The 12571-nt window shown below is 42.6% G+C and overlaps 3 protein-coding genes across 6 annotated transcripts in view; 1 reads left to right on the plus strand and 2 right to left on the minus strand.

The window, feature by feature from the left end:
* The window catches only part of USP53 (ubiquitin specific peptidase 53), a 28485-nt gene extending 24656 nt beyond the window's left edge, over positions 1–3829 (plus strand). For all 4 annotated transcript variants that reach the window (XM_041398915.1, XM_041398914.1, XM_041398916.1 and 1 more), the window contains one exon: positions 399–3829. In XM_041398915.1, the coding sequence (XP_041254849.1) occupies positions 399–1401 (1003 nt within the window). In that variant the 3' untranslated portion in view covers positions 1402–3829. The remainder of the gene's footprint in view (positions 1–398) is intronic.
* Positions 3830–5452: 1623 nt separating this feature from the next.
* On the minus strand, positions 5453–6698 carry LOC121332960. Its single transcript, XM_041398928.1, has 2 exons — positions 6385–6698; positions 5453–6040 (listed from the first exon to the last, which is right to left on the minus strand). The coding sequence occupies exons 1-2, from the start codon at positions 6681–6683 to the stop codon at positions 5956–5958; spliced, it is 384 nt and encodes a 127-aa protein (XP_041254862.1). The 5' UTR covers positions 6684–6698; the 3' UTR covers positions 5453–5955.
* A 1815-nt stretch (positions 6699–8513) lies between these two features.
* FABP2 (fatty acid binding protein 2) lies at positions 8514–10460 on the minus strand. Its single transcript, XM_041398932.1, has 4 exons — positions 10394–10460; positions 9544–9716; positions 8847–8954; positions 8514–8564 (listed from the first exon to the last, which is right to left on the minus strand). Exons 1-4 carry the CDS (start codon positions 10458–10460, stop codon positions 8514–8516), a joined length of 399 nt encoding a protein of 132 aa, XP_041254866.1.
* Between the last annotated feature and the right edge of the window lie 2111 nt (positions 10461–12571).

The raw sequence follows: 12571 nt of genomic DNA on the forward strand, positions 1-12571 counted from the left end.
TCTAATACAAACTCTAAGTCCTTAGTATCTCCTAAAAATTGAGAATCTAAATACAAATTTATCAACTTAAAGTAGCATTCAGTATTTCAAAAATGGATGTATTAGAGTCACAAGGATGTTTAGAAGAGAAGAGAGGTCATATTTGACATAGTCCTGAATGTTGAAGGAATTTATCTTACCTTCTTGGGGCACATTTACATTTCAAATGAAAGAAACTCTGGAGTAATTTAATATAACTCCAACTCCAAGGCTGTATCCTATTGAAGGCATCCTAACTCTCTTGTCAGTTTTAGTATTTCAGCAGTTTTACCAAAGCTGTATTTGAAAAAATCCCTGTTATCTGAGCCTTTTCATATGTTTTTAAGGATGCTCACATCCTGCGTGGTTTTGTATTTTAGAGCTGAAATGCCCGAGACGAACAGGAAATTTTTCCCATCATCAGCTCTCCAGCCAGCTGTCAAAGAGATTGTGAAGTCAGACAGCAGGAACAAGGCCAACGAGCCGAACCCTTGCGAGTGGCTTCACGTAGAGAGGCTTGAGAAGCTGAACGTGCCCGTGTACTGCGGGGACAGCGTGCCCCACCCCTTCCCAGACAATGCCTGCGGCAGGAAGCCCACCCACGGCGACTTTCCCCCTCCTGCCCAGCTGCAGTCCCATCACACAAGAAGTCTGGCCCATCACACTCTGGGTGCCAAGGTGGGGCTGGTGCCCTGTGCACCTCAGAGCCTGCCGGAAAGGCCGGCGGTGCCGCCCGCCCCTCCCGGCGAGCACACGGGGCACCCGCTGCGGAGAGCGGATCCCCTCTGGGTGCCTGAAGCCGTGTACCAGAACATTCCTCCCCCCTTACCCCCGAAGAAATACGCTCTGAGCACTTTGGCAGGATCAGAGAATAACTCGGTAGCAGATGTAAAATCAACGGAAGCGTTGCGAAATAGTCCATTGAGGCAAACAGGTGCACCTTCAAAATCCGCATCAGAAGCAAGTGCGGTCCCAGCTGAACAAAGGCTTAAAGAGCCCTTTCCAGGGAACGAAGTGTTTGTTCACAAACCGGATTCTCCACCTCGCTTATCAGTTAATGAGTTCTGGACCGTGTCTGAGAACATGCTGAAGAAAGGATCTCGTCACACGGGACCCAGCCCTGCCTATGCGGATGGGAACGACAGCGTGTCCCTGACCACTTACTTCTCCGTAGACAGCTGCATGACTGACACCTACAGGCTGAAGTACCACCAGAGACCCAAGCTGTATTTCACAGAGAGTGGAAGCTTCCACAAGGAGAAGCATTCTCCAGCAGCTGCAGTAGATCTGAATGCCACATACCCCACCACTCTGGAGCCCAGGCATCCCACCCCTGAACAGAGGTACAAGGCAAATGCAGAAGGAATACACTGCAGTCGATAGGTTCTCCAAGAAGCCCACACCTGGATCTGACTTCAGCATTTCCTGTAGTCTGTAAAGGGACACAACCTCAAATCTGTGTGTGTGTGATGACCAGGTACCCAGCTGACTGTACTTGCTTAGGAGTTGTAACTGTTCAAACAAATATGCAAATAGAGGCGAAGAGAAGAGGTGCTAAACTTATGGTTCTTGGATTTGTTACTCTAGTTGCCTTAATGCTTACCTCTGTTACTCAGCTTGTCTTCTTCAGTTTGTGTTCCATGTGGTCCCTTGGGGCGTGCACACCTTGCAGCAGTGGGATCAGCTGGATGTTACTAATTCTGTAAGATGTGGTTAGCTGCATTTTGAGAAGTGCTCCTTCAGACTGTGGTCACTGTTCTTAGACTAACAAAAGGGATAAGCATGCTACCACAACTAATGCAGTACACGAAGTCATAACAGAGCAGTATTTATCCTCAGAGGTAGCAAGAGGTGACGTGGTTTTTTTCAAGCCATGTCTCTCAGAGTCTGTGCTTTCACAAACCTTCAAGTGTCTTTAATGCAAGTTTACCCAGAGGATTTATTTTTTATTTGAGAAGCCTTAATAATAATACTTCTTTAAAAACCACTTTGGTTTGCAAGTGTTTAATTAGACTTTCAAAGGGAATTTAAGTAAACTGCAGTAATGCTTTCCTATTAATACCTCTGCTCTGTTAGTGTACATTTTTAAACACATTTATCAGATTTGTTCATCCTTTAAGCTGTATACTTTAACTTATTAAATTTAACTTAACAAGTTACAAACCAGTACAACAGAATAGGATGCTAATTTTAAATAGAGTCATGCAACTATGAGAGATGAATTTTGTAACATTTTAGAAGTAATTCCTACTTACCTTCAGTTCTGACTTATTCTACAATTGCATGCAAAGTCAATGCTGCTATTTATTAAACTCCCCCTTTTTTCCAGCTTTGACATTTTGGTTCATGGGGATCACACATTTGATTTTTTTCTCAATTTTTTTTTTTTTTTAACTAACATGTTTTCCCATTTGGATCAGTCCTACATGTGGACATGGTCTGCATTAGCGGGTCAGGCTGAATGTGCAGCCAGACTGGTGGCTAAGGAGGCATGGAAAGGAAAGATTCCTCTTTCTCTGCTCTGTCACTCTGTATCCAGTTTTGGCAGCTCTGGAATTTACCTTGTCTATTGTTAACCTGACTTATCTCAGTACCAAGGAGGAAGATTTATTTGGCTTTTATCTGGTTAGTGAAATCAGTGCACAGAACCATCTACTGAGTGCTGAGGCAGCATAGCAAAGCCTGGCACAACCTAAAAAGGTAAAATTTTTCCATTATTCACATTGGAGTGTTAACTTGGGGTGCTGCTGATTACACCTAAACATCAATGCCTTTTATTATTAAAATAATACATCAGAAAAACTTTTTTCATGTTTATAACCTTATGCACGTGTTTTAGTGCTTCAACCAAATGATAGCAATTGTTTAGCACAATTATCCAAGGTAAACATTTAAGCAGTGATTTTGGTTATTCTGTGGCAAGGTCAGGTTCTTTTTTCTTTTAAATAACATGTACCTTACAGTAGAACTGGAACATTATATATATGCAAGAAACCAGGTATCTCAGATTAACCTTTCTACCTTCTTGATCAAGATTTGTTGTAGCACTTGGGGAAAAAATGAATTCTAGAATTTATAGTGAAAATGCTATGCATGTTTCTGTATGGCTGCTATTAAACAGCAACATAAACAAAGATCCTTTTGTAGGAAAATTAACTGACTACAGAAGAACACTAAAAATGTAAGAACTTGGGTGATTCCTATTGTAATATTTTTAAGAGAGATTTCAGAACCTGTAAATCAAACTTTTCAATTTCATCTAGCCATGTTACATAACATACATAGCCAGTTAAGTACAACTGTCCTCTAATCCCTGTGTAAAAAACATGATTATTGGAATTTGTAAATAATGTATAATTTGTAAAATTATGTTTTGCAAAAAAAACCAAAAAAAATCTTGTATTTGAAATGACAGTATTTTTATGTATGGATAGCACAGCAACTGTGAATGATGTTAGAACACTTATTTTTAAACATGCATAGCAATGTTGATACTTGTGTACCACAAGCAATATGAATGCCTCTTACTGATACCAATGAACTCTGCTCCCAGTAAGCACAACTGGTAAACTCCTCTCTAAAGAGCTGCAGTAACTTAGGTGTACTTCAGTTTCCTCGCTTAGCTTGGAGCAATCTCAGCAGACAGCTTCCTCTGTGACCCACGTTTACCAGGTATTTCATGATTAAACAGACAGCTAATCAAGGCACCTTCATTTTTACATTTGCCTCTGCACTCCATGTATGTATGTATGTAATATTTGCTAACAAATATGTGATAACTCGTTTTAACTTACCTAGGGTGCCTATTTATTTTTTTATAAATGTCCCCCTCCAGCTATAGATTTGTATAAGAGCCTAGACAATTTTTGTAACAGTAAAGATATTAACGAGTATTGTAATTAATATATTTTTCAGTCTTTAGAATTATTTACTTGCAAAGTTCTACTTGTTCAAAACATCAAGATAAAAATTTAAAATCTTTGTTGTCTGTTCTTTTTGTGTTTAAGAAAAAAGGTTGCCTTTCCAGAACTACATTTTTAACACGACACATAATGCTGCTAACTGATGGCTGAAAGTTTTTGTTGAGATGGTGGTTTGGTTACCTTTTCTGAACAGTAAAATTCATCTTCTGAAGTATTTGTTCATAAAGCTATTAAATAGATTAAACTTTTCAAACAGCTATGAAATGGATAAAGCCACTTTTATACCATAATCCCACAGATTTGGTGACAAGTGATTGATGGATACACGAGCTACCTTACTTTCTTTACTAGGGATAAGCAGAATTTACCTGGATCTCTGTACTTAGGAGCTCCATGTGCCTATGGAACAGCTGGAGCTCAGTGCAGCACTTTGATAGCTCTTAACTTTTCCTAGATAAGCAAAACCTTTAATGTCAGATCTGGTTGAAGGAGAAAACTAAATTAGTTGCAGATACCTTGAAATTCAACTTACTAAGCCTTTAAATCTCACCTATCTTCTTTATCAAAAAAGAAATGGAGTAACATTACAGTCTTTTCCTGATAGGTTGTTCACTGGGGCTTTCACTTGTGATATCATGCCTGAAGGGGGGTAAAAAAAGGTAGTGAAGATAGTGAACTTGTCTCTAATGGCCTCATTCAAAAACTGGAATGCCCGTTCTGGTGTTTGTGAGAATGCAGTCACAGTGCAGGGCTCCTGTGCACCTTGAGTCAAGATCCCTGAAACCACTCTGATCTCACAGGTGCCAGCAGCCAGGATGATAAATGCCAGCAGGGCACAGCATCTCTGTTCCTACAGCACAGGGCTGACTACTGAAACAAACCACTGCCAATAGCAAAGCTGTCTTCACAATGGAATAAAAATAGAAGGAAAGAACATTTGTCTATTTTTGCATCCCCTATGCTATTCAACCTCATCCTGGTCCATTTTCATTTATTGTGTGGGAAGACATTGAGCCACTCTGTGGTTCCAAGTCTCTGCAATCCAGTTATTTTGTTATATGTACTTCTGGAAAAAAAAAAAAACAAACAGCCAACAAGCATGGATTGTACTTCTCAGAAATAGAAATTTGTATTCCCAGGGGAAAATGCTGAAGAAAACTGAACCCCCTTCATCTAAAGCTTGAAAACTGTCTTCCCCCAACCCAGTCCTGGCAAAAAGCTCACCCCATGTGCTCAGCTTCTTTCCTTCTTCAAAGACTGCAAGAGACTCCTCCCTTTAAAACAAGTTTGAAAGTCTCCCTCTAGTGAGACAGAGGAAATTGATGTTGCAACCTTTTAATTACCTGCCACTGTCTGCTTATACCATCCATGGGCGGTGAGGAGGAGGGATCTTTATGTGTCATCTGCCAGTGACTCAAGGCTGCTCTTGTAAGCTCCTCCTTCACAGTTTCTAGCAAGGAAATCAGAACCTGATTTATCTTAATCAGTAAGTGAGGACAGGACACTGCTGCTGGGTTAAACACTGACATGTTTATATATGTACGTATTTATATCTATAAATACTGAGTCTGAGAGGGCTCAGTTACTGCAGAAGGTAAAGAAAGAAAAACCAGAGAAAGGTATAATAAGAAACCAACCAGCATCAACCCATCAGAATTAACTTTTTGGAAGCAGAACAGCTGGCCAAGCTTCATCTGTTGAGGGAACAGGTCTGAGCTACATCTTCAGTGTACAGAAGAGCTGGGTTTTATTCTCAGCCCCTCTGCAGGCTGTCCTTTCAGTGGATTTTATTCACACGGTGCATTCTTCCATTTCTGCCCAACAGACCTCTAGGCACTAATCACAAAGCACGGTCAGTCTGTGGTACGGGACCTCTAAGGCACGGCTCAGGACACACGAGCAGGACACAGGCAAAAGCCGAACAGTGGCACTTGTGACACAGAGGTTGATCGCGGTACAGTACAACAATGTGCCTCCTCCATCCACACTCAAGTGGAGTCGTGTTCCCAGGTGCTTATCCCGCACAAATGGTCCTCCTCTTCCACCGCCTGTGTTCGTAAGGTGCGAAATAGGTGAGAATTCCCTTGGTGGCAATGGCCCTGCGGGGAACAGGAAAGGTCTGGTTATGTTCGTAGCGCTGCACAGCCTGTCAGGACATACTGACATGCAAGGAGCGTCAATCACACCTCCTGAACAAAGAGCGGATAATAAATCGCGCAAACAAATAAATAAAGCTGGGGTGGTTTGGAATCAGCTTCCAGTTTCCTGACAGGCATTTGTGCTCCCGAGGCCTTCTGAGGCGGGGCTTTGGGAATGCCAAGGCTGCTCCCAGGGTCCCGCTCCTGAAGCGGACCCTTTCCTCCAGGCGGCACAGTCCGTCGGGCTGACCGACCGACAGACGGACAGACCGACGGCCCGCCCGCCCCCGAACGCCGCTCCTCACCTGGGCCGCGCCCTCAGGGCAGCAAGTAGATGAACAGGAAAAGCGCCAGATCGAAGAGGATAAAGAGCCACAGGTCCAGCCAGTAGGACTGTCCCGACAGGGATCGTGACATCACCCTCCCACCATCGTCCTGCTCCTGCTCCTGCTCCCGCTCCTGCTCCCGTTCCGGCTCCCACAGCCGCCGTCGCGCCGCCGCCTCCATCGCCCCTGCGGAAAGGGGATGCAGGGGCGGCCCCACCGCGCAGGCACCAGAGGCTCTTCCGGGTGCGGCACCAATGAGAACGGAACGCACGTACCATGGCCACGCCCCCGGGATCACGCGCTGCGGCCCCGCCCCTCCCGCCTCAGGCACCGCCCCGCCATTCCCACCTCAGGGAATGCAATCCCCGCCTCAGGCAAGGCTCCACCATTCGCGCCTCAGCCAAAGCCCCGCCATTCCTGCCTGAGGAAAGCCCCGCAATCCCCTCCTGAGGCACAGCTCCACCATTCCCGCCTCAGGAAAGTCCCACAGTCCCCGCCTCAGGCACCGCCCGGGCCCCCCCGCCTCAGGCAAGGCTCCGCAATTCCCGCCTCAGGCAAGGCTCCGCCTCAGCCAAAGCCCTGCGATCCCCTCTTCAGGCACCACCCTGACATTCCCGCCTCAGCCAAAGCCCCTACCATTCCCGCCTCAGGCACCACCCCGCAATGCCCGCCTCAGGAAAGCCCCGCCGTTCCCGCCTCAGGCGCAGCTCCACCATTCCCGCCTCACGCGCCTCCTCCCCGTCTCCGCCTCGGCGGGAGCCCCGCAATCCCTGCCATAGGCACAGCCCCGGCCCTCCTGCCTCAGGCACCGTCCCGTAGGGCGGGCTCTTGAGGTAAAGACGCCGGACACCGACAGTATTTCTGCTTGTCCCTCTGTTTTGGGGATAAGTGATGCTTGTTGTGGATTCCCCAGCGCTGGTGACTGACATTCCTTCCTGAGCGCTGCTGGCTGCTGCTCCCTGCCAGGTGAGATGCGGACACTGGGGAGGAGCAGGCGGTCAGTCCTGTCACACCGTGTTGGTCTTGTCCTGCCACCTGTGCCGGGGCTTGTGTGGAAATAAACATTGACCAACTCGTCCCGGTGCGGTTTCATGGAGAGCAGATGATGCCCTGAGAAAAACTAGGAGACCTTTTGGGAATCCTCTTGTGAAGAAGTTTAGGAAAATTAAAATTGTTTTAAGATACACTCCTCTCCTTAAGGTTAGTTGGAGCTTGTGCACAGAACAGACGTGGAAAAGTTCATGTAGATAGTGTATTGTGTTGTGCTTTACGTGCACAACACACAGCTGCAGTAGTAAATAAAAATAAATGAAGTGGCACGACCTGATGCCACACTCACAGCTGGGATGTGCCACCCTCAGTTCTTCCAGTTCACTCCACATTGAAACCAGGGCTATCATTTTTGTGTCCCAAAGAGTAACCAGAAGCCCAGGAGTGTGTGAAACAAAACCTTTCTCTTGGCAGCTATGACCCCTTCTTAGCCTCAGTATTAGGAGATATCAAGAGATTTTATTAAGAGATAAGGCAGATTGCAAGCAGGTGCTTCTGAACAGAGCTTACTTTTCTTAAACAAGCACTTACGGATAGTTTTCCTTTGTAAGTTCTGTCAATAGAAATAAGGATGGATTTGTCTTTGTACAGCAGGAATTGGTTGAGCATGTGTAGTAGATGAAGAGATTTGAGGCAAAACAATGACAGTACTTCTCTTTTAAGCCTTATCCCCATCTCTGTTATCTTATTTATTTTTGGTTTTCCCATAATTTTGCACAATATTAAAGACAGAGAGAAACTGTTTCTCAGTAGGAGTACCTTTGTAAGGAAACTAAGTTTCCATTTGAGAGCTTGTGCAAAAAATACTGAAGTTCTGTTTCTGCAGCCTTTGTGACCCTTCAGTAGGACTAGGTACAAAAGAGATTTTAGTGTTTGGTAATGGGAGTTTGTTCATTCAAGGCAAACCAGTAACATAAAGAACTAGCCCATGTTTTCAGCAGGGCTAGGTAGCTGTAGGGAGGTGTTGTGAGGGGATGGAAAGGTAAACAACTCAGAGGATGAATAGAAAATGATATTTTATTGTTCCTTCATTGCGGTGCAGTTTCTGTGTGAAGTGCTTAGCCCCTTTTGAAGAATCTCTTGGACTCAACTCCTTCATATACGTAGGTCTGTTAAAAATTATGAAAGAAAAATCAGTGGCTGGAATTGCAGTTTCATTTCCCAGATGTGGTTTGGAGAGTTTTAATTTCTTTATATGCAACTGAGAATTTTTTAACTCTAGATAAATTTTAACTATAAATAAATTTTAACTATTTTAAAATAGTTAAAACTATTAACTATAGATAAATGAAGTTATTTGGCTTGAAGAAAATATTTTCTACTTTTAGAAAAGCTTTTAAAACTTTTCTGTTGATTCTGTTGCGAACTTGTGTGTAAATGTCTTAACTCACCTGAACGAGCTCATCACCCACGATTTCTCTGGTTGCTTTAAGTACTTTTCCATTGTCTTTTCTGGTAAATGTGCCCACAAGTTTATTTCCTTCCAGGGTCCAAGCACCCTATGATGGGAAAAAACCCCAAATGTTTTGCAACAGTTATGGCACTGATTTGGTTTAAAGGCTGTAGAATACTTAAAAGAGAAAAAAGATTAAAACAGTGTAAAAATGCTTTTTAGAAAGGCTGTAAAAATGAAATTTTAATAAAACCATTGGCTTTTAAATTTAAATGCATAATAGCCAACCTAGGTGTTTTTTACTGGTCAGCACACTTTATTTTAAATAATTGTATCAAGAGAGATTTGTAATTTCTTACAAATACCCACTCTGCGCTCTAGGTGGTGGACTTGAGTATTAGAAGTAAAATTGCAAATCACCTGGATTTCATCTTGTGAAAATTGCTTCTTGCTTTGCTTTTTGGGCTCTCTGGAACCCTGACATCCATGGTACAGTGTTGAACCTTTGACAGTAAATACTCCCTTGTGCTTTGGTGTATAAGCTGCAAGCATTCCTGAACAGTTAGGTTCAGGAAAATTTAATGTAATTCAGAAGGAGAATTTAAATTAAAAACTAGGAAGACAAATTATTGAAACTGCACGTTATAAAGTCATTATCACGTAGTAAATGTTGAACTGTGTAGGAAGACTCTTACAGAAAGTTCAGTCCCATCAGCCAGGCTGTACTCAAAGTTGACTCCCAGAGTAAATTCAAGCTCTATGTTTCGGAAGTTGCTGGCTTCTTTGACATTAAATTTGTCCCCATTTTGTTGGATGGTGAGCTTCAGATTATCATGGGCTCCCAGTTTTCTTTTCATCATGCCAACACCTAAACAAATCAGTTAACATTAATCAGAAAACACTCCCCAAATCTCTGCTGGAGCATCATATTTGTCTTTTTTAATCAATTCTATGTGGCCAAGTGAGTTTGTTCCAGCATTCTGACCCAAATATTTGTCCTTCAGGTTTCATCAAGGCCATGTTCACTAGTACACATATAATACAAATTGCTGTCTTAACTGCAGTAGTTAGATTTATGTCCATATAACGCACACTTTTTACAAACTTCAAGTAAATATCAGGATGTTAGAATTACTTGAATTGTTTCTCTGAAATTGAAGAATGATGATTTCTTCCCTGTTGAATTTTTAAACTGGTTTGATGTTGTCAAAATAATAGTCCAGTTATAGAATTCAGTTTAAAGTTTATCCATTCAAGTTGTCTGAGCCTTTTCCTCAAATCTAGACTTAGATATTCTTTTTTTTCTGCTGAAATAAATTTGGAATTACTTAAAATGCTTAAGATTAATGCAGAGTAATTAAAATCAGAACATTTCTCAGCATCTTCCCCCCCCCTGCCTCAGGATATTTTGAAAATAGATGCAGGGGCAGAGCAGCCAAGAGTGAAAGGCCAGGATGGCCCGAAGGTAGTTCTCAGACAGTTTGGGTTTGCATTCAGCTGGAGTGATATTTTTCCTGCAGAAGGGATTGGAAAGATGAGCCTTACCCATTGCTTCCATGAACTTCTCATAGTTCTCATTTCTGTCAACTTTCCAAGTGCCGTCGAAGGCCATGGCTGTGCCTGCAGGAGGGCTGCTCTGCAGGGCCGAGTCTTTGCACAGGGAATTTATGTACTGCCTTATCTTGAAGGCAATTCACTGGATGACGAGGCTGAGTAAAGCTCAACCGATATGCTGACCTCTCCAAGGAGAAGTTTCCTGTTATTTAATCAAATTCCCAGTCCTGACCACACTGCTTGCTGAAGCTGTCTTATTGCCCCCACATCATGGCAGAATCTTTATTGCTCATCTCAATTAAGAATTGCTAATCCATTCATTCTATCTACAATGTGGGGTAAAAATCCAGTGTCTAGTGAAAGTAATAATTAAACTAACAGCATTGCTTGACATTTTCTGTCTCAGTTGCATCTTCAAGATTGTCAGAGGGTCTTCAGACAATTGGAGGTGATATTATTTACCCAACAAAACAAACACAAGTCTCTGCTTTGTCCATTATAATTTGTTTGGGGCCTGTTCTGCTCGGTACAACAAGCATGGGCCAGAGGATTTACTGAATGTCTGCAGGTTGTTTCCAAAAACTCCTCTTGCTGCCTGTCTAACACTGAGCTGTGGAAACTGGGATGGTAGTCTCTATTCATGTGATCAGTTGTTTTGTATATGTAGTTTAAATTCTCAGCAGCATCTACAAATTTCCTTCATTATAACACATTCAGTGAAGAAACCAGCCAGATGGAAGGTGATCAGGCTCTTTACTCCTGAGGGTGAGGAGGGAAGTACCTCACATTGAAATGTGCATTTCACAACAACAGTTAGGTTTTTGTGCATAGTTTTCACATGGAGGTTTTCCCCCACAGTTTCATGCGGTTTTTGATCACCTGAATAACTCAAAAAATGTTTTAGCTCATGCCCTGTGCTGTGCCAATAATGCATGCCCATCTGCCAGCTCAGAAGATGGGCAGACTTTAGTCTAAGAGTCAGATTATCTGTTTTTATTGCACTGGTGGGTATCGTGACCTTTTAGTTATCACTGGCAATCTTACGTGATCTGTGTAGTTTATACACATAAACACCCAGTGCTGAGTTAGAGTTCATCCAAGCTGTTACATAACAAAACTGGTAACTCTCTTCACAGTCTTCTGGCAGTGGTTGTAGTGCAGCTTCTGCTGTATTTAGTAGAAAATCGAAGTCTAAAATAATGTGAGTTGCTCAGTATGACAAAATAGGACTTTGGTTTTTCACATGTACTAGAATCATACAATCTAGACTGCATTTAGAGTTCTTTTGTCCTCCTATAGTAGCTGGTTCTCCTTCTAAAATCACAATTAAAATCGGTTTTGTAGATTTCCTTAGTTGGAATATTCCACAACCTTTTTCCTTTTTCTGTCTCCTTCTTCCTTGTGTGGTTTTCAGAACTACAGCTTTTTCTTTGATGGTGCATTGAAATCTTGTTTTTTAGCATTGCTTTTTTCATGACAGTTTTGAAAGCTAAGGGTGTGTTCTTGGCTTCGTGCCTTTCTCCAACGTGCCAGCTTCAGAACACTGAAAATGGACAATCTTACTGACTTTGAAGTTTGATCTTTAGATGAGGTGGATGGCAATAAATTATTAACTTATATGGTTATGCCAACCTCATCCTGCCAGTCGATGATCATTGTAGCAAGGTGTGTTGTGATGGCAATTTCCAGTGAAGTTCCAAAGATCAGGGTGACAAAAAGGCTTTTGCAGCAGGTTGTATTCATCTCCCCTGTTTATTGTTTTGTGGCTTGTATTCAAGTTCTTCTGACTAAAATTAGCCAGAACAGTAGAACTGTTGGGTTGGTTAACGCTTGGTGCCAGCATAAACATAATATACTAATGAAAATATTGATTTCTATAATACGAGATTAATCCCTGATAAAACCATGCAGATTGTGCAGTACTTATGGGTGTTTTCTACTGAATGATTCTTCATTATGTCTTGGGGTGGGTTGCAAAGATGGATCCTTTACTGGGAAGTTTCACTAAGCATTTGAACCACAATACTCAATTCTGTACCAATGTGGTAAATAGACAATTGTATGCCAGTAAAGCCAATTTAAGCCTAACAGTGGGTGGCCTAGCAACCAGGAGCTTGATGGAGCCTAACTAATGCCATGTCTTGGATAAATAATTTCAAAGTACCTGTT

The sequence above is a fragment of the Onychostruthus taczanowskii genome, unplaced genomic scaffold (genome assembly GCF_017590055.1).
Source record: "Onychostruthus taczanowskii isolate IOZ18803 unplaced genomic scaffold, ASM1759005v1 scaffold150, whole genome shotgun sequence".
NCBI classification, from domain to species: Eukaryota; Metazoa; Chordata; class Aves; order Passeriformes; family Passeridae; genus Onychostruthus; species Onychostruthus taczanowskii.